Here is a 22,637-nt window from a genome sequence, read left to right as displayed (position 1 = left end):
TAAATGAAGCAGCTCCTCTAGTGTGTCATATCCAGAAAATCCTAAATTGAAGATTAATGATGAAAGTTAAGAATAAATTCAGAGCCCACACTGCATAATTTTCTTATTGACTCATCTAGACTGTATTGCCTTCTCTCTGTATATAGAAATAGTCATTGAAATCCTTCTGTTCAACTACATACTTAAATAGCATATTTGTTTCTGGGAATTTTATTAGTGTTAAATTAGTTCCCTTTGCTCTGTAGTCAGCAGCTGTTTTCAGCTTTTTTAAGTTAAATACTAAATTCTAGGTACTGGACATTGAGTAGGGAGCAGGAAAAGAGAGTTCCCTCGCCCTTGTGGAACTTACTAGGATCTGGTTTATCATTACTTACTATGATTTACTTGACATCAAATTTTAAAATTACTTAAGTATTCAACTTCTCAAATTAAGTGAATATAAAGAAACCTGTGGCGCTAAGAATGTTCTATATCTTGACCTGGGTGGTAGTTACATGGGTGTATGTACATGTGTGTAGTTACATATTCTAATTAAGATTATTGCATTATACTCATTATATTTCACTGTAAACTTTTTTTAATTAGATATGCATTGAAACCCTCCAGTGGTTCCCATCGCACTTAGAAAAACCATAGTTCTTTAAAAAGTATACAGTAATAAATTTTTGTTCAGATAATGTTAAATTCTGAAGCCGTGTTAATGTGTAAAAATTGTATTTGACAAAGAATTAAAAACTTGAAAACTTATCTAACATTTTATTGATGCGATTTTTATGACATGAACTTTAAACTGTTCATTTTAAATAACTCTCAAAATATAGTATTGCTTGAAGGAATTTTATTTCTAAGTATTGGAACTTTTAAATTACAAACAAGTGTTAATACCATCAAAAGTAATTTCCATAAGATGGGTATAAAAAGATGCTGTTTTTTATTATTGGAGCCATCTTTATTTTAAAAATAAAGACTTGCGGAATGTAAAGTGGGCAAAGAGAGTAGCAATGCATAAGGAAAGGGTGAGCATTTGATAACTTAGGATGAAATTCCATTCCTCTCCCATGTGGACTGGGAAAAGACTTCATTTTGCAGAGTCAAGAGGAGTCGTTTGCACAGTGTGTAGAGAGCAAGTCTAGAAAAGCCTGGGGGAATTTGGAATGAGGCCAAATTAAAGGCCTATTTGGTTCTACCCTGCTAGCTCTTTTGCTGTTTCTTTCATTTCCTCTTTTTTTCTTTTAATCAAGACTGAGGTAGGCCAGGGAAGGAAGTATGGGCATGTGTAGGTTTCTTTGTCAACTTCCTTCCATATTTTCAGTCTCTATATTCTTGACCCCTTTATTCTCCAGAGTAGGGTTTCTCTTCAACACTGTCAACATTTTAGGCTGGATAATTCTTTGTTCTGTGCAGTATCCTATGCATCATAGGATGTTTAACAGCATCCCTGGCCTCTACCCACTAGATGCCAGTACCTACATTGTAACAATCCCAGTGTCTCAAGACATCACCATATACCTTCTGGGGGACAAAATTACCTTCCTTGATTAAGAGCCCTAGTTTAGGAATAAGCTAAATAAATAGCCAGTGACAGTTATGACAGTTACTAAGTGTGTTATCACCTCTGCTGCTCTTCTAATTTTGTTCCCTATCACAAATTACTTTCTTTCCCATGAAAGTAGAATGCTTAGAAAGTGTCATACCATTTTATTAGCTAAGACTTGCGTTCTGGATGGTAAAGAGAAAAGAGTCCAATGAAAATAGTGAATTTAAAAAAAAATAGTGAATTTATAAATGTAATCAAGAGTTGATTTTCAGGGACGCCTGGGTGGCTTAGTGGTTGACTATCTGCTTTTGGCTCAGTGTGATCCCGGAGTACCAGGATCGAGTTGCAATTGGGCTCCCTTCATGGAGCCTGCTGCTCCCTCTGCCTGTTGTATCTCTGCCTCTCTCTGTGTGTGTGTCTCTCATGAATAAATAAATAACATCTTTTAAAAAATTGATTTTCATTAGTTTGCTAGAATATCTTCCTCTTAAAATTATACAACTTTGAAAGGGAAAAAAGTTCTTTTGTTCTTTTCTACTGGAGTCTGGCTTAAATAAAGCTATTATTTTGGTAAAGCTTTTTCTGTATAGGATGTCTTATTGGCATCATATCGTTTTGAGAAATTCAACATATATGCTATTAAATATACAGGGTTTTTTGTGTTTTTTGATATGTTGTTGAGGACTTATTAAGGATTTCCTACGTAATGAGAACTATTTTGAGGAATGGTTACATTTGGAGTTTTAAAGATCTGTTAATCCATTAAAAATGCTCAAAGAATATGAATAACTAATGTATAGAAAAGGAAATACAGATGACCTGTATGCATGTAAAAATGTTCAAATTCATGTAATTAAAACTATACTGAAATACCATTTTTTACCTAACATTAACAAATTCACTAAGAATTAAATTGTGTGTTTCCTCCCCACCCCTCACATCCATATGTTGAAGCCTTAACTCTCATTCAGTGTGACTTTAGAGGTAGGACTTTTAGGAAGTAATTAAGGTTAAATGAAGTCAGAGCGTTCTAGTCTGATAGGATTGGTGGCTTTATAAGAAGAGGAAGAGAGAGTCTGTCTCTCTCTCCTCCCATGTGCATTTTTGGAGGTGAGTTCATCTGAGCACTCAGTGAGAGAAGGCTGTCTGCAAATCAGGAAGAGGCCTCCTAAGAACTTTACCATGCTAATACCCTGATCTCAGGAGTCTAGCCTCCTGCAATCTGAGAAAATAAATTTGTGTCAGAAACTCCATTTATGATATTTTATTAATGTAACATAAGCTAATACTATAAAATAGGATGTGGAAAAAATAAGTACTCATTATTGCTTACAGAAACATAAATTGGTATGGTCTCTATAAAAACATTTTGGCAATATCTAAAAATGTCAAGGGGTGCCTGGCTGGCTCAGTCGGTTAAGTGTCTGACTTACGATTTTGGCTCAGGTCACAGTCTCAGGGTTGTGATATCAAGCCTCATGTTGGGCTCATCCATGCTGGGCATGGAGCCTGCTTAAGGTTGTCTTTCTCCCTCTCCTCCTGCTTCTTCCCCCCACCCTCTCACCCGCATGCACGTGCTCACTCTAAAAAAAAATTAAAAAAAAATAGTGTCAAATGTGTGTATTCTTTGACCTAGCAAATCTACTTCTAGGAAGTAATCTTATTCATATACTCAAAAAGCAGAAAGAGATACATATATAAGATTATATATTGGATGTTGTTTGTAATAACAAAAGATTTGAAACAGTAGCTAAGATTTATATAGCGCCCAAAATGGATTAGGAGTTTTAAGCTCTTTAGGTGTACTCATTTAATTCTCATGACCACCTTATGAAGTAGGGGATACAGAAACTTGAGGTTAAGTAAGCGTGTCACAGTTATACATTGAGTAAGTGAAATGGATCAGGATCTGAATTCAAAGCAGTTGGCCTTTGTTTTTTTCCTGGACCCATATCACATCAGTACGGAACTAGTAAAATAAACGTATACAATTGTGTAAAAAAAAAAAAAAAAAGAATTAGGTACAAAATGTCTTCAGAAGGATATTAAGGAAAACTGGCAACATTATTGACTGTGGGATAATTGGGCAACTCCAGCATAGATTTTGCACTATATTCTTTTATACTTTAAAAATTTTGAGCCATGTGAGTAAATTGCCTAGTTTTAAAAAGTGTATATTATATCCCAAAATATTAATAAGTTATCTGTGAATATACATGTGTGTATAAATGGATGAGTAAACAAATGGGGGAAAATAGATCAATCTCACATGCAGAAGAATTCCAAATAATTTATATAGATATTCTGCCTTCAAGGAGAAGGAACATTAACTCACCATTCCTTAAGAGTGGGCTGCACAGGGGTGCCTGGGTGGCTTCTTTGGTTGAGTATATAACTCTTGGGTTCGGCTAGGGTCATGATCTTGGGGTTGTGGGGTCATGATCTGTGCTCAGCATGGAGCCTCTGCCCTGCTTGCTTCTCCTCAACCTCTGCTCATGGACATGCATGTGTGGTTTCTCTTTCTCAAATAAATAAAATCTTAAAAAAAAAAAAAAGTGGGCTGCACGTAGTGACTGACTTCCAGAGGGTACTGTATTAGAGGCTCAAATGGAATAGCTTTGCAGTGAGAAACCTGACAAATGCTACCTTAGCTAGATAATCAAGGTCTACATAAATAACAACAAATCCTGTTGGGTTTAGGTACACTAAATATGATGTGATGAGAACGACACTTTACTTCTTCTTCCCCAAAACCCATATCTCCAATATAATGACAAAAACATCAATTAGATTGTAATGGTGGGGCATTCTACACAATACCTGGGGTTTAGTCAAGGTCATTAGAACCCAGCGAAGTCTGAGAAAACACTGTTACAGCCAAAAGAGGCCATGACAAAGAGACATGACAGTTAAAGGTAAGTATTCTGTGGGATCCTGGGACAGAAAAAGGTAATTGAGTAAAAGCTAAGGAAAATCTAAATAAAGTACTTTAGTTAATGATAATGTATCAGTATTAGTTCACTAATTGTAATTACCTTATTAATATATTAATATATTAATAATAGGGGAAACTAGGTGTGGGCTATATGGGATCTCTGTACTATTGTCTCAATTTTTCTGTAACTCAAAAATTGTTTTTAAAAATAGTCTGTTTTTCAAACTATGTATAATAAACATACTGAATTATATAAAAGTAAACTTGTAATTCAGGTGTCCATGTCTTACTTCACAGAGCTTAACCATAAACCTGGGAAGAGAGCCTTAGTATCATATTTTAAGGTGATTCTATACACTAGAGTTGAGATATGGCTTAAGAATGATTCCTGCTTGAAAATCTTATTTCTGAATTTTTTAAAAAAGATTTTGTTTTATTTGAGAGAGAGAGCACAAGCAGGGGGGTGGGGAGGTAGGAGAGGAAGAGGGAGAAGCAGACTTCTCGCTGAGCAGGGAGCCCTACGCAGGACTTGATCCCAGGATCCTGAGATCATTACCTGAGCTGAGGGCAGATGTGTAACCGAATGAGCCACTGAGGTGCCCCTCTGAATTTTTAAAAATTATGACCTATATATTGAAATAATTAACATGGTTTTACTTTTTTGTTTTTTTGTGGGGGTTTTTCTCAGTATAATTGTTTAGATCTTTCAAAGTGTGTGCTCATTTATTTCCTTTTTTTTTTTTTTTTTTGCTTTTTTAATTTATTCGTGAGAGACACAGAGAGAAAGAGAGGCAGAGACACAGGCAGAGGGAGAAGCAGGCTCCATGCAGGGAGCCTGAAGTGAGACTTGATCCCAGGTCTCCAGGATCACGCCCTGGGCTGAAGGCGGGGCTAAACCGCTAAGCCACCGGGGCTGCCCTCTTTTTTTTAGATGTTTATTTTTTTTTTATTTTTTTTTAAAGATTTACTTATTTATTTATTCATTCTTAGAGACACACACAGAGAGAGAGGCAAAGACACAGGCAGAGGGAGAAGCAAGCTCCATGCAGGAAGCCCGATGTGGGACTCGATCCCGGGTCTCCAGGATTATGCCCTGGGCTGCAGGCGACGCTAAACCGCTGCACCACCAGGGCTGCCCTAGATGTTTATTTTTAATATGCCCATGCCTTAAGACTTCATAATGTTTTTAAAACTTGGCTTTAGTTCTTCTCTGATGTTAGATGGCAATACTTAATACCCCTTTGCTTTTTTTTTTCAGACCCTATTTTCTGTTGCTTCATTTTGTGCTCTCACTTTCAGATGATTCCTAAATATCCTACCAAATCCCACTTATAAATCATAATTGTGAATAGTAGAAATCTGTTTTTTTACAAGATATTTAGTACATTTTTCCCCTCTTGTAACTCTGTATTTCTCAACCTATAGATGAATATAGTTTATGTAAACATTTGCTAGATTGGAAAATTACTTCTTTATCATCACTGAGGGTTTTCCAGCCTGGTGCACAAATGCTTATTTTAAGTAAATATTCTTAGTACTCCCTATCATTCTTTATATTTGCTCTTCAGTTTCTTAATGCCAGTATGAATTCACTAGGTCATGTGTTTATCAAGAAGATTACTTAATATGTATTTTTTTCCTAAGCCACATGCTTTTTAATGTTTTTCTTCTCTCATTAATATATTTGTTTAGCTCTTTAGTTATTGGGACTTCTGGTTTGGTCAAAACAATACTAATGATCCATGTAATTTACCAAAGATAGATTTGAGAGATAATTATTCCTTGTTGTCTTGCTTTACATTTTCTTACTGAATAATCCAGACCCTGCTACCTCTTTCCTGACCAATAGCTGCAGCCTTTTTTAGGAGCTTGCTCTAGTCTCTTCCTGTTCTAGTCCCTACTGCACATCAGCATTATGCTTTTAAGATGCACATTTGATCATGTCACTGCCTTTCTCTGGGATTCTTTTCATCTCTCCCCCCTTAGATGTAAGATAATAAGAATCACTAGTATTTACTTAAGACACTACTATTTTAGAGTATCAAGTAATTTAATTTTGGCCAGAGTCCTATAAAGCCAGTATTCCTGTTACTCCAGATTTATAGACAAGAAACAGCATAGGGAGGTTAAGCAGCTTATCTAATGAGCTGCTATAGTTAGTAGGTGGCAAAGCCTGAACCCCATTCTGTTGACTGAGCCCCCATGGGGCTCCTGTGTGCATTTTTGCCTTCTTTCTACTCAGCCCTCCTCTCATTTTTCAATCATGGGGGTCCACTTAACTTTCTCCCATTAATGTATTTATGTGTTTTCTCCACTTCAACCTTTATACTTTCACTTTCACTTTTTGCCCATGGAAACCTTGCTTCTCTTTTATGATTCTCTTCAGTTATCAATGTTAAAGTGATATTCCACATTCCTAATTACAGTTTTTTTCCCCTCTTCTAGAATTTTATCTATTTTTCATTTTTGGCATTTCCCTTAGCATGTTATATTTTGTTTGATAAGATCCTGGGGAGGGGAGGGCGGCTTTACTTTACAAAAATCCCTTGCACTTAGAAGACATGCAAAAAAAATGTGGAACTTTAAAAATGAGTTTTATTCATACAAATATATATTTTAAAGATTTTATTTATTTGAGAGAGAGTATGCATGAGCAGGGGGGAGGGGCAGAGGGAGGAGAAGTAAACTCCTACTGAGCAGGGAGCCCAACAAGGGGCTTGTGACCAGATGCTTAACTGACTGAGCCCCAGGTATTCCAGGATGGAATATGGAATCTTTTTTTAATAATACTAAAAAACTGTTGCAACTAATTTATGGAGACTTTTTACTGCTATTAGGTGTTTTCTAATTTGATAATAAAATTTTATAAAATTTTAATTTCAAGCATTAAAATGTAATAAAAATACATTTTTTATTCTATATTTTACTTTTTTTAAAATTTTTATTTATGATAGTCAGAGAGAGAGAGAGAGAGAGAGAGGGAGGCAGAGACATAGGCAGAGGGAGAAGCAGGCTCCATGCATCGGGAGCCCGATGTGGGACTCGATCCCGGGTCTCCAGGATCGCGCCCTGGGCCAAAGGCAGGCGCTAAACCGCTGCGCCATCCAGGGATCCCTATATTTTTTTTTTAATTTTTATTTATTTATGATAGTCACACACAGAGAGAGAGAGAGAGAGGCAGAGACACAGGCAGAGACACAGGCAGAGGGAGAAGCAGGCCCCATGCACCGAGAGCCCGACGTGGGACTCGATCCCGGGTCTCCAGGATCGCGCCCTGGGCCAAAGGCAGGCGCTAAACCGCTGCGCCATCCAGGGATCCCTATATTTTACTTTTTAATTGAAAATTATTATACTGTTAGATGTATCTTTAAAGCATATTATAAAGTTTTGTGTTAAAAAAATAAAGTTTTGTGTTTTTTGTGTTATTAATAACTCAACTGAAAGTAGAATTAATATAAAAAATTCTAAATATTTCTGTATTTTTTCATTATTTATTCAGGTTTAAAAATTCAACTCCAATTTTTTTTATTTTATTTATTTATTTTTTTTCAACTCCAATTTCTAATTAAGTCATTGTTTTCATTTTTTTAATTTAATATTTTTCCAATAAAATTTAGACGTTTATATATATATATATGCATGTGTGTGTATGTGTATATATATATATATATATATATGAATTTTTAATGGAAACATTAAATTCAGAAGATAAGGCTTTTCCACCTAAAACACATGCTATAAGATCCTAGATTCATGTTGGGAGTGGGCCACAAATTTTGCTGTTTTTTCCAGCGGGTAAAAAGAATACATGAGTAAGTAGTTGCATGATCAAATTGTTCATATCATAATACCAACCAGAGAGATTTCTTTTATGAGTCCTCACAAAGAAGGGCTACCATATGAAGTAGGTGAACCATATCCTCAGCAACATCCCTGCAATAAACGCAGTTACAATTTAGTGTGACATACATATCAAGCCATTCAGTGCAGGCCAGTGACATGCTGTATAGTAGTACATTAAAGGATATTCTCTGAGGAACCAATTAAGTCAATGAGGATATACAATTCTGAGATAAAAGAAATTTGAAATACCTACAGCAGTATTTCTCAAGGCACTGGTACTTTAGAAGAAGATGGTCTTGGTTTTGATTTAGAAATTAATTTTGTAAGGCCAGTACTTAAAATTTTCTCTTAAATAACTTTATTAACTGTAAAAACTTTTAGAGCTCACGCCTGCATATTGTAGTCCTTCGTATGCCAATCACCAAAAGTGTCAGCTCTGTAGTCACAAAATGTAGAAGCCTTGAAATAATATATATAGAGCATGTGAACAGATCTGCAAATCTTCTGCTCTGGTCAAAGGTTTTTTAAAAAGAAAGTTACCGGGGCACCTGGGTGATGTAGTCAGTTAAGCATTTGACTCTTGATTTTGGCTCAGGTAATGATCTCAGGGTTCTGGGATTGAGCTCTGTGTCAGGCTCCATGGTTCAGAATCTGATTGAGATTTTTCTCTCCTCTGTCTGCTCCTCCCACTTGTATGCACTTTCTCTCTCTCTCACAAATAAATAAATCTTAATCCAAAACAGTAAAAAGAAAGTTACCATAAAAAATCATGTACTTGTAATTACAGAGAGTAAAAAAAGTATCAGATAAATGCTAGAAGCCCTAGGTGCATTTGTCAAAAATGTTGGAATTGATACTCCTGTGACTATAGTTTGAGAATTACTAATCTTCTAGGAGCATCATTCAGTAGAGTTTTCTGTGATGATGAAAGTGTTCTATATCTGCATAGTCCAAAATAATAGGCAAGTCAGTAGTTAAGGTGGTGATTAGGCACATGAAATGTGGCTAGAGTGACAGAGGAGCTGAACTTTTTATTTCATTTTAATTAATTTTAATTTAAATGTATGTGGCTAGTAGCTTTGGAGGAAGCTCCGTCTAGAGGACAGGAAAGACTGCTTATCTCAGGCTATGTAATATAGAGTAGCAGTTAAGTTCAAGATTATATTCTCCATCAATAACTGAATAAAGAAATCCTATACTTCTAAGAGATACATGCTTTAAGATGATAATTTAAGTTTATTGTTCTATTTTTCAATCTGAAAATTAAGGATACGTGGTTGCTCTTTTAGATATTAATAGAATTGTTAGCAGACAGTTTTAGGCTAAAAACTATGTGTAAAATTCTTTCATAAGATTGAGACATTTACTCAAAAATAGAAGCCTTTGGCTATACTGATAAAGTGCTGTTTTCGTGTAGTTTCCAGAGTGTGGATTCTTTGGCATGTATGACAAAATTCTTCTCTTTCGCCATGACATGAACTCAGAAAATATTTTGCAGCTGATTACCTCAGCAGATGAAATACATGAAGGAGACCTAGTAGAAGTTGTTCTTTCAGGTAAGCAAATAGCTTCTTTTATTTTGTTGCCTTTTGTTTTTGTTTTTGTTTTTTTTCAAAGAACCTTATTTTTGGTACTATAGTTGCTTAACTTCTTTTATCTATAATGATGGTTACCATGTGAGTTTTACTTTCAGGAACATTATATCACAGATAAAAAAGTAGGAAAATAAGCCCTGAATTGTTTATTTGAATGTTACTAAGCTAAGGGAATTATCATTGGAACTGAAAGAGGAATATACTCTTTGAATCAAAGAAATAAAACAATTATACTGAAATTCAATTTCCTTTTCCCCATTTCTGTGAAGAGCATAAAAGAGAATTGGGGTTCAAAAAATAAAATCAGGAAAAAAAGGAGAAATAATAAAGATGTGGAAGAGGAAACTGCAGTACTGATGTTTCCCATGATTTCAATATTGCTTCTTCCCCTGTGTGTTCTCAGTGCACATTTTCTTACCTCCCTCATTTTCCCCCCACCCATTCTTGCCATTTGTTGTTCTTAGCTCCTTCTGTTTCTGATCTCATTCAACAGCAGGATTGTTAGCAAGAAATGTAGAGGAACAAAGAATGTACCTAGTAGGCCTGCAGAACTTCTTGTTTGACAGGAAAGGAGAGAGGGAGAGAGAAAAGAGAGTGAGGGAAAGGACGGAAAGCCAGCTAAGAGTCCGGACTTCTGCCACCATTTTTTCTACTTCTCAAACTCATCTTTGCAGCCTGTTCTTGAGATCCTCTCTACCAACACCTTTCCTTAGTCCTTGATCCTTTCCATTAATCTAGTCCCTACATTAATCATTCATCTGCACTACCACTCCAAGATGTATACATTTCCCAATCCTTGTCTTCCTCTCCACTCCGGAAGAGTTTCACTCCTTGTCCTCCCTGGAGGTAGTACTTATACCCATTCCTCCTGGACCCTTCATCAGGCCGGAGATATCCACTAGTGACTTGCAGGTGGAGGTGAGAGGATATCTACTGGTATATGTATCTACTAGTGTTCAGTTGCTCACAAAGAGGAGGAGTGTCTCTTTTTCTTAACTATCAAGAACAGACAGCTTATGAACTGCAATCCTAAGTTAGAATTCAGAGTGTTTACCATTAAGGTTAAGTTCCTCAGTTTTATGTGGGGTTCTTTGCCTTTTGTTTGTTTGTTTTTAACTTTAGTGTTCTGTTTCCCAGTGTTATAAGTTAAACAGTTTCTAATTGTAGGAATAAACCTACCAACTATTTGTGTTCTTGTCAGTATGTAAATATGCTTTTGGAGGTTGAAATATCGACCTACAGACCTACTTTTGGAGCTCAAATTATTTGGAGTTGATGAACTTCCTAAAATAGTTTGAAAACCACAATATTAAATGCCAAAAACAGTTTATTTTTATGATAAATGAAGTTTTTAGAGAAAAAAAGATTTCGTATACTTTGACATCAACATTCTTAATCTCATTGCAATTATAGATACAGGTTTTATTTTGCTACTTTTCTTTTTAAAAGCTTTGGCCACAGTAGAAGATTTCCAGATTCGTCCACATACTCTATATGTACATTCTTATAAAGCTCCTACTTTTTGTGATTATTGTGGTGAGATGCTCTGGGGATTGGTACGTCAAGGACTGAAATGTGAAGGTATGTGTTCTAAGTTTTTGTATCATTTGAAATAAGATTTTGCATTTGCATTTTCTCATCATTAATGAAGGAATAAGATTATTGGTTGCTGAGTAGGTGATAACCAGAGCTTAGAATTGGACAGATCTAGTTGTTCTGAATTAGAGTTGCTGGGGGTAGGAGTCAGATGCACATTTCTGAGTCCTCTAAGTACTCTAAGATGGAGAGTCAGTGAAGATTTTCTGTATCTTCTGTAAAATATTTACAGAATATTTTAAGTTTTATTGGCTAATAGTCTCTGTCGCAACTACTCAACTGCTCTTGTGCCATGAAAGCTATATAAACAAGCTATAAAATAAATTACGAATACTGAAATTCAGATTTCATATTAATTTTACAAATCATGGGAGGAGTTTGGTAAACAGTGCACAGTTTGCTGAAGTGCTTTGAACTAGTTGTTTTCAAACTTTACCATGTGTCAGAATCACCTCGAGGACTTGTTAAAATATACTTTGCTGGGACCCATCCCCAGATTTTCTGATTCAGTTTGGGGTGGAGCCTAATAATTTGCATTCAGTTTTTTGGCTCCCATTTAGCTTGTCATCCAAGTTCGTAATTAGGATTACTGTTGCTGCCAGAGAAAATAAATAAAAGAAGCATCAATTTTTTATGTAACATGCTTATTATATATTAAAGTTTTTTTAATCTATATTTTTACTTTTAAAATATATTTAGGCTGTGGATTAAATTATCACAAACGATGTGCTTTTAAGATTCCAAATAACTGTAGTGGAGTAAGAAAGAGACGTTTATCAAATGTATCTCTGCCAGGACCTGGCCTCTCATTTCCAAGACTCCTACAGACTGATTATGTACCCCTTCCCACAGAAGAGGTATGTATTTTAAGGCAACAAAAAGGCATTTTACTATTTATTCATTGTATTTCTACAGTATATATGATATCATCCTAGAACATAAGTTATGTACTAAAGACTACTCACATTGCTACACTTAAGAAGCTTAAAATGTATTACTGGAGACAGAGTTTACCTAGTAGTAATGAATTGCATTTTGTATACTTTGGGATCACATTATCACTTGGACCACTGCATTAGCCTCCTAACCGGTATCCAACTTCTGGTTCCCATACTTCACTTCATCTTACACACTACAGTCAGATCGTCTTATTTCACTATAGCTTAATACATAGCTCTGACTATCTCGCTCTCCACTAGGAATCCTTTATATATTCTATGTTTCCAACAGCCCGTTCTTCCTACCCTCCCCCAGCAATCTGTTTTATTCAACATACCCCAAGCACACCATTATTCCATCTACCTTTGCTCTTATTGGTGTCCCTTCTATATGCTGTTTCCAGATTTGGCTCAACAGCTAACTTTCCTGGATTTTCCCTTTACCTAGAAGTTATTTTATTTGCTGAATGGCAAACCACTTCTCAAACATCTCTAATGGTGTGTATAGCATTCTACCTTAATATCATAATGTCCTCCAGAAATTTATGATCTGTTTAGACAGTGCTCATGTCTTTGTGTGCCCTACCATGCCCAGCACAATACCTTGTACTAAGTAGGTGTTCAGTGATGAATGAATGAGTGAACCCATTGCCCCTACAATATTCCAGTGAGATATCTTAGTAGTTCTTTACATAATGAGACAGTTGAGACTCAATAGTGATAACTTGACTCAAGTCACAGAGCAAATTGGTAAGCAATATTAGAATTAAACCCAGATACTATTTTTAAATCAGTGATTTTTTCCCTAATATATTGTACCTCTAAAGAGTAGAACAGTAGATCAGGGAAGAAAGAAATAACTCCTTTGTTCATTTGCTAGTCCTTAAAATGATCTTTGACCATAGATTGCAATCTCATCATTTAGTTGCTTCTGTAACCCCTTTGGTTTTCCATAAATTAATGGCAAAATCAAGCCTTTGGGCTATTGTCTTGATATCGTAGCCACAATATTTTGTTATACTGAGGCATCAGAATAAAAGCTTCTGAAGTTCTTTCACAAGAATCCCATATTTCCATGTTGTTTGTTTAGCCTTAATGTAAGATGTTTAACTTAGAAAAAAAAAAAAAGAGTGCCATTGTATAAGGAACTGCGAGCAAAGAGTTATTATAAGCATATGCAAGAGCTTGGGGAAAGACCGGTAATTGAAAAGTTAGTGCATTTTATAGATGAATTGCACAGGAAACTTAGTTAGGAATGGGGTCCCTGGGATAGATATGTTGTAAGAGTTCTACCAATGATGCTGGGTTGCCAGTTACCCCAGAGGAGTGATACTAGTTTAGGAAATAGGACAGAACAGATAATAAGGTGTCAAGTTTTAAGTCATTAGTTTACATTTTATCCTGAAGATGAAAATTCTTTAGAGAAGTAGAAGAAGTAGAGTGACGTGTTTGAATTGGTTAGATTGTGCAGAGTATTTCAGAACGAGGAGAAATTGTAGAGTGGAACTTACCTCAGAAAGGTTTTTATCAGTCCAAGTAGGCAGTCTCAAAAGGGAAAAAGGCATAGTAAGAGAAGGGCTCATGGAGGAAAATCAGAGGGAAGGGAGAGTGGGAAAAGAGGATACTCTAAAGGAATAGAGGAGACAGCAATGAGGAAATGAGTGCAACCTTGAAAATGAACCAGAGTTAGAGAAGAACTAACTACAAATGGCCACACAGTGAGAGCCTCCTAAGTTTTTCGTGCCAAGCTTCATGCTGGATTCTTTACTTGTCTTTTCTCATGTAATCCTCACCACAGTCCTGGAAGGTATGACAGTTGTTATCCTGATTTCATAGATAAGGAATGAGGAAGAAAAGTTTCTGAGTAGTCAAGATAATTAACCTTTTTTTCCTTGTGACCACTGACCACTGAGATAAGCTTGAAAAAAGGCCAGTTGGGAGAAACTTCTGAATCTGACTCTGAGGTTGTCATCATTTATATGTAAGGAGACAATTTCTGTTATAGGTCTGAAGTCAGTCTGAAGGGAAGCGAGTAAAGAGGGAGGAGCACAAGAAGATAGGCTGTTCACTGAATTTGGTTACAACGGGACCACTGAGGCAGGGGAGACCAGAATTGAATGATGGCTCTTTGGAGATGAGAGAAAGAGGAATGTTCCTAGCAGTACATTTGGGCAAATGCCTGAGGGGCCAGGACAGGACAGAATCAAGGTAAAAAGAAACTGTTGGGCTAAGTGTGTGCATAAAAGTGGAGGTGTTTTTTTCACTGAATAATATTCCAAAGTCAAATATGTGTAATTAGGGAATTGCCCCCTTAAATGCTTTTATTGCCTTTATTATTACATTTAATTGAGTTGGCAACATTGTTAGAAAGTTTTTTGAGCAAATGTTCACTTCAAATATTAGCTGAAACTCATACTGTGAAAATAATTGGATTACTTTTAGAGAACTTCTGGCTACACATTAATAAATAAAAATTTAAGTAGTAGTTTGTAAAGAGGGGCCATTAGAGCAAGGCAGGAGAACTTTCACTCAACTCTAGGTACTCTACTCTATCAGTGTCCCATTTTCACCAAATGCTCCAGGTGATTTTACCAGTATCCTCCTTCTCCAGATTCTGGTTCAGTCTTCCATACCTTTCTTGCCTTCCTCACTTCACAGAGTGATAAACCACAATCACTGATAAGATTGTGTATGCCTAGGTGTGTTTGGATGGGGAAAAGATTAAGAATCACTGGACTTCATGTAGAAGACATAGGGCTAAGTCTTGATTTTGATACTAGCACTTAGTAATATGCATCCTTTTGAGCCTATTTTTTCATATTTAAAATAAATTACTACACAAGTAGGTGTAGTAATTAGGTGGCTGCTCCAACCACAGTCCCCTGCGTAGTTCCTAGCACACATGCTTTGTATCATGTTCCTGATATCCAATCCCAGGAGAACCTGACAAAAGACAGTCAGTCGCTAGCTGGACATTGGCATATGAAGAGATCTGTTATGAAAGGTTTTCCTTTTAGGGGTATCCTATATATTTGATGATGACTTGGCAAATCAGTCTTATTCTGTCTTGTATGTTTTAAACATAAAAGAGACAAACCAAAAGTGGTAGAAGCAGGAGCAAGAGAAGCAGAGTGTTGAGAATAGAGAGCCAGGGATGCACAAAAGCCTACATCTGTTTCTGGTTCTCGTTGGATTCTTTATTAGCTTTGCAGGATCACTGTGGCGTACCTTTTGCTGAAAGTGCTCTGTACCAGGCTGCCTGGCAGGTGGGTCAGCCAGACTAGAGTGAGAGATCTTGGGAAGCTGAAGCAAGCAAGTTTGGTTTGGGTTTAAACATTCTTTATGTACTTTTCTTAAATTAAACTGCTTCATAATTTGCTTTAGAACATTTGTGGAGACACATTAGTGAAAAACCATCCATCAGAAACTATATTTGTGTTTTTTTTTATAATGTTCTCCTCCATTTGTATGCCCTTTTCTTTTTTTTCCTTTCCGTCTTCCTACTTTCTTCCAAAAAGCCTTTTTTTGCTTCTCCCTTCATTCTTTCATATACTTCTCTGTTCCTTGGTTTCCTCTGGCTTCTTTTGCTTTTATTGGTTGAACATCTCAATGTAGAATGATTCAACTTCCCTGGGCTACAGACATTACTAGTTATGGAAGGCTTATGAAAGATCTCAGGATCTCAGTTCTGACACTGAAGATGCAAGCAGCTACAGCAAAATCTGCAACATCCAGATGGGAGTTGGTATTCTGTGCTTTTTTTTTTTTTTTTTAATTTTTTTTTGGTATTCTGTGCTTGAGAACATAGACTATACTCATTTTTGTTTCTGTGATATAAAGTGTAGGGTCTGGTCTATAATATAATCAGTAAAGGTTGAATGAATGTGATGGGCCATATTAAACTGGCCTATAATTTAATTTGATCATTTCCTTTATATATGTAGAAAAGATCACAGTTATAAGTATCTAGTTATCCTTCAGGTTACACAAAAATTTTTAATCAATAACTTTAATTTTCCTTTTTGTTCATCTGGGGGGGAAAAGCCCAAATAAATAGAAAGTACTTAAATCAAGAAACCTCCTAAAGCATAAGTATTGGGGGTAAAGTTGTCTTAATTTGTATCTGCCATTTTTTATATCATCATCATTAGACTTCAGTCTTTAACACATATTTTAGTATTTATAAAAATAACTTTGCAAAACCAGGACATGTTTTAAAATATTTTCAGACATCATGTTCAGTAATTCAACATGAACAATAATAACACTTTCTGAATTTATTTTTCTTGTGAGTAATTTCTTGGTAACGTTTTTCAAGGGATCCAAATGTCACAAATTCATTTTAAGACTTTTATTTGTAAAATGCTATATGTGCCTGACAAATAATAGTTCATCAGTGGATATACATATTGGTTTTTTTAGGTATATTTTTTATTGGAGTTTGATTTGCCAACATATAGTATAACACCCAGTGCTCATCCCATCCAGTGCCCCCCTCAGTGCCTGTCACCCAGTCACCTCATCCACCCACCCACCTCACCTTCCCCTACCCCTTGTTCGTTTCCCAGTTAGGAATCTCTCATGTTCTGTCACCCTCTCCGATTTTTCCCACTCATTTTGTCTCCTTTCCCCTATAATCCCTTTCACTATTTTTTATATTCCTCATATGAGTGAAACCATATTATGATTGTCCTTCTCCTATTGACTTACTTCACTCAGCATAATACCCTCTAGTTTCATCCACGTTGAAGCGAATGGTGGGTATTCATTGTTTCTAATGGCTGAGTAATATTCCATTGTATATACAGACCACATCTTCTTTATCCATTCATCTTTTGATGGACACCGAGGCTCCTTCACAGTTTGGCTATTATGGACATTGCTTCTATATAAACATGGCGGTGCAGGTGTCTTGGCTTTTCACTGCTTCTGTATCTTTGGGGTAAATCCCCAGCAGTGCTGGGTCGTAGGGCAGCTCTATTTTTAACTCTGAGGAGCCTCCACACGGTTTTCCAGAGTGAATGTACCAGTTCACATTCCCACCAACAGTGCAAGAGGGTTCCCCTTTCTCCACATCCTCTCCAAAATTTGGTGTTTCCTGTCACCATTGGTGTGAGGTGGTATCTCATTGTGTTTTTGATTTGTATTTCCCTGATGGCAAGTGATGAGCATTTTCTCCTGTGCTTGTTGGCCACGTGTATGTCTTCCTCTGAAATTTCTGTTCATGTCTTTTGCCCATTTCATGATTGGATTGTTTGTTTCTTTGCTGTTGAGTTTAATAAATTCTTTGTAGATGTTGGATACTAACCTTTTGTCTGATATGTCATTTGCAAATATCTTTTCCCATTCTGTAGGTTGTCTTTTAGTTTTGTTGACTGTTTCTTTTGATGTGCAGAAGCTTTTTATCTTTTATCTTGATTAAGTCCCAATTGTTCATTTTTGCTTTTGTTTCCCTTGCCTTCATAGATGTATCTTGCATGAAGTTCCTGTGGTCAAGTTCAAAAAGGGTGTTGCCTGTGTTCTCCTCTAGGATGCTGGTGGATTCTTGTCTGACATTTAGATCTTTCATCCGTTTTGAGTTTATCTTTGTGTGTGGTGTGAGAGAATGGTCCAGTTTCATTCTTCTGCATGTGGCTGTCCAATTTTCCCAGCACCATTTATTGAAGAGACTGTCCTTTTTCCAGTGGATAGTCTTTCTTGCTTTATCAAATATTAGTTGACCATAGAGTTGAGGGCCCATATCTGGGTTCTGTATTCTGTTCCATTGGTCTATGTGTCTGTTGTGCCACTGTTGTGCCAGTACTACTGTCTTGATGACCACAGCTTTGTAGTACAACTTGAAATACGGCATTGTGATGCCCCCGGCTCTGGTTTTCTTTTTCAGTATTCTCCTGGTATTCAGGGTCTTTTCCGATTCCAAACAAATCTTAAGATTATTTGTTCCAACTCTCTGAAGAAAGTCCATGGTATTTTGATAGGGATTTCATTGAATGTGTAAATGGCCCTGGGTAGCATAGACATTTTCACATATTAATTCTTCCAATCCATGAGTATGGAATATTTTTCCATCTCTTTGTGTCTTCCTCAATTTCTTTCAGAAGTGTTCTGTAGTTTTTAGGGTATAGATCCTTTACCTCTTTGGTTAGGTTTATTCCTAGGTATCTTATGCTTTTGGGTGCAATTCTAAGTGGGATTGACTCCTTAATTTCTCTTTCTTCAGTCTCATTGTTAGTGTATAGAAATGCCACAGATTTCTGGGCATTGATTTTGTATCCTGCCACACTGCCGAATTGCTTTAGGAGTTCTGGTAATTTTGGGGTGGAGTCTTTTGGGTTTTCTACGTACAGTATCCTGTCATCTGCGAAGAGGAAGAGTTTGACTTCTTCATGGGCAATGTGAATGCCTTTTATTTCTTTTTGTTGTCTGATTGCTGAGGCTAGGACTTCTAGTACTATGTTGAATAGCAGTGGTGAGAGTGAACATCCCTGTCATGTTCCTGATCTTAGGGTAAAGGCTCTCAGTTTTTCCCCATTAAGAATGATATTTGCTGTGGGCTTTTGGTAGATGGCTTTTAAGATGCTGAGGAATGTTTCCTCTATCCCTACACTCTGAAGAGTTTTGATCAGGAATGGATGCTGTATTTTGTCAAATGTTTTCTCTGCATCTATTGAGAGGATCATATTGTGAAGATGAAAAAAATTTTTTAGCATAAATAATAGCAAAATATCTGTACTATTCACATTCAAGTGTTGGTAAGTTAAGCTCCCAGAGGAAATTGCTGAGATGTACATTTTTAGATATTTGGCTTCAGTGTTCAAAATAAATGACTTGTGGTTAAGTCTTGCTCTTAATACTTTATTTTTAATATTAACTTATGAAAATCACTTCTGTTTTAGTCACATGTTCACCAAGAACCAAGTAAGAGAATTCCTTCCTGGAGTGGTCGCCCAATCTGGATGGAAAAGATGGTAATGTGCAGAGTAAAAGTTCCACACACATTTGCTGTTCATTCTTACACCCGTCCCACAATATGTCAGTATTGCAAGCGGTTACTGAAAGGCCTCTTTCGCCAAGGAATGCAGTGTAAAGGTAAGATTGGATGTTTTTCTTTTCTTTTCTTTTTTTCTTTCTTTTTTTCTTTCTTTTTTTCTTTCTTTCTTTCTTTCTTTCTTTCTTTCTTTCTTTCTTTCTTTTGTTCTTTCTTTTTTTTTTCATTTTATTTATTTATTCATGAGAGACACAGAGTGGCAGAGATATAGGCAGAAGCAGGAGCACACTCCATGCAGGGAGCCCGATGTGGGACTTGATCCCAGGACCGCAGGATCATGCCCTGAGCCAAAGGCATATGCTCAACCGCTGAGACACCCAGGCGTCCCAAGATTGGATGTTTTTCTTAAGTACAATTCATATGTTAGCAAATTTGGTTCAAAATATTTATATTTCAGAAGTGTTAGGCAAAGAAATTGGTTCCCTAGTTAACTTAAAAAAGATAATACATACAAATATGCATGTACATACTTATTTTTTAACAACTGCTCTTTGCAGAATGTGTACTATGTACCAAGAATTACGCTGTAGGAAAGTTAGAATGTAAAGAGAAAAACTAGAATTTGGATTTATAAGGTATGGTTGCTTAACACGAACCAGTATAGTATGGTTAGTAAGCAGATATTTCAGTTAAGTCTTTCTGATTCAAACCCAGATGCTACCCAAAATATAAAATAATGTTTTCCTCTTTCCATTAAATATTCATACACACAAACATATTACAGAAGTTTTGTTGTTTTCTTTTTTAAGATTGTATTTATTTGAGAGACAGGGCATGAGCAGGGTAGACAAGGCAGAGGGAAAAGCAGACTCAACTTGCTACTGAGCAGGGAGCTCGATGTGAGACTCAGTCCCAAGACCCTGGATCATGACCTGAGCCAAAGGCAGACGCTTAACCTGCTGAGCCACCCAGGCACTCTGAGTTTTATTGTTTTTGTTTTTAATTCTGTAGCTAGGAGAGCTATATTAAAACTGTTACTCCAGAGAAGAATTGTACTAAAGTAGGAAGAATATAGTAGAAGCCCCTGGAATTGTGATAGGGATTATCCATATCTGGATATGAAACACTATTGTATACTAATATTCTAGAAACACCTCTTAATGAACCAGGTTTCTAATAGAGTAGAATATTTTTTCCTATAGTTGTGTAATGATTTTATGCTTTTTAAGATGATTTTATCTTTTTGTCTCATATCTTCTTCACAACCATGCTGTAGTGAAGACGAAAGTAGAGTTTAAAATGTCTTAGTAATTATTGAGCCAGTGTGCTGTATAAATAGCCTGTCTATAATCCTGTGTACTTATTTTTTATGTGATTATTTTAACAATTCTTAATATCCTACTTTTTACAAGTAGATGTAGTTGAGGAATTGAATTACCTATTTTTATCTAAATAAAACATCAAAGTTGAGGTCTTTGCAACTATAAATACAGAACCAAATAATTGTACGTAAATTTAACTTACATATATAGAAAACTTCTCTTGCCCATATATGGCAACATAGGAGAACATCAAATAGAGAATGAGTTGTGCCTTTGTTGCCAGGCATTTAATAACTATCAGGCAGGCATAATTAAATGTTGACATTTTATTTCAGCAGCTTACTTCTGAATATGAATTAATATATAAATTAATACTTTAAAATATCAACACTAAAGTGTATTGGCAAGCAGCCACTAAGGAATGTTTTGGGAAAGAACATTAATAACAGATGTGTAAATTCTAGCCAATAAGATAATCTTAGTAAAGGTTATAAATAGTGCTGCTCTGTTGAACAGAAATATTCTAAAATGATATGCAGAGCAGTACGACATCTTATAGAGGACCTAAAATAAATATGTAGATTAATGAATTTTGAAATAAAGTCAGTTCTGCCACTGGGTTTTTGGTTTAATTTCTTAGAACTCTAAAAGAATAATGTTTGTGTTTATATTGGTTCAGAAATACATTTTTATAGCTAAGCTATTTTAATTATTAGTCAAAAACAATCACTTATTTTAGTGTTTACTCTATTTTTATAATATGAATTAAGATACTTAAAAAGTAGTATTTGGGTGGCTCAATTGCTTCAGTGTTTGCCTTCAGCCTCAGGTCATGATCTTAGGGGTCCTGGGATCAATCCCCATATTGGGCTCCCTGCTCAGCAAGGAGTCTCCCTCTCCCTCCACCCCACCTCTCGTATGTTTTCTCTTAAATAAAATCTTAAAAAAAAAAGTGAAAGTCATTTTCATTCACCTTGTCAAGCTAAAAACGAAAAAAATAATATAGTTAAAACATTTAAACTGAATCATTTGAGGAAAACATAAAGTTCCAAACAGCAGTATTCATTCATTCACCTATTTATTTTCTTCTGTGAAAATTAAAACTCAAGGCAGCTTGAAAGCATATATAAAATACAAGAAAACATAAACAAGTCAATAAAAACATGAGAAGGCAGGAGGGCAGTTGATGTAAGGAGCACTGGGTATTATATGCAACTGACAAAATGCAACTGACAAATCATTAAATTCTACTCCTGAAACTAATCCACTATATGTTAACTAACTTGAATTTAAATAAAATCTTAAAAAAGGGAACAAAACCATTGGTAGGAGTACAGAGAAATAAAAATGCCTGCCATTCGAACATACTTGCTCAGGCAGGCCACAAATCTGGCTATACATTTTCAAAGGGAAAACAAATCTTGTTATTGTCACAATTTGTAAAACCTCATGAGAATAAGAAGTACACCAATTATTTAAGATATATGGGATATATTAATAGTAATATTATATATCAGTTTTTCTAGGGCATTTCACTTAAAAAGACAGTTATTTAATACAAGTTTTGTCACCCGCCAAATTTTTTTTAATTTTTTTTTTAAGATTTATTTATTCATTCATGATAGAGAGAGAGGCGCAGAGACAGGCTCCACGCTGGAAGCCCGATGCGGGACTCGATCCCGGGACTCCAGGATCACCCCTGGGCCAAAGGCAGGCGTCAAACCGCTGAGCCACTCAGGGATCCCCAAATTTTTAATCATGAGACTTTTTCTTATAATGACCTTTACCTTATGCCATTGGTATGATACCCAGAATTTTCTTGAATTATAAGGATTACAAAATCATTCTGAGTCAGGACTTGAAATCATTTTTATCCAAATATT

At 35.9% G+C, this 22,637-nt stretch overlaps 2 protein-coding genes across 2 annotated transcripts in view; both read left to right on the top strand.

Moving 5' to 3' along the window:
• PRKD3 (protein kinase D3) overlaps positions 1–22,637 on the top strand; it is an 89,986-nt gene that overhangs the window by 31,076 nt on the left and 36,273 nt on the right. The window contains exons 3-6 of the mRNA XM_055326978.1: positions 9,733–9,871; positions 11,360–11,491; positions 12,206–12,363; positions 19,341–19,533. Coding sequence (XP_055182953.1) covers positions 9,733–9,871; positions 11,360–11,491; positions 12,206–12,363; positions 19,341–19,533 — 622 coding nt within the window. The remainder of the gene's footprint in view (positions 1–9,732; positions 9,872–11,359; positions 11,492–12,205; positions 12,364–19,340; positions 19,534–22,637) is intronic.
• Positions 1–22,637, top strand: part of LOC129510768 (60S ribosomal protein L31-like) — a 255,999-nt gene that overhangs the window by 204,396 nt on the left and 28,966 nt on the right. The window lies entirely within an intron of this gene.

The sequence above is a fragment of the Nyctereutes procyonoides genome, unplaced genomic scaffold (genome assembly GCF_905146905.1).
Source record: "Nyctereutes procyonoides isolate TBG_1078 unplaced genomic scaffold, NYPRO_anot_genome, whole genome shotgun sequence".
Lineage (NCBI taxonomy): Eukaryota > Metazoa > Chordata > Mammalia > Carnivora > Canidae > Nyctereutes > Nyctereutes procyonoides.
This window is presented reverse-complemented; position numbering and strand designations above follow the sequence as displayed.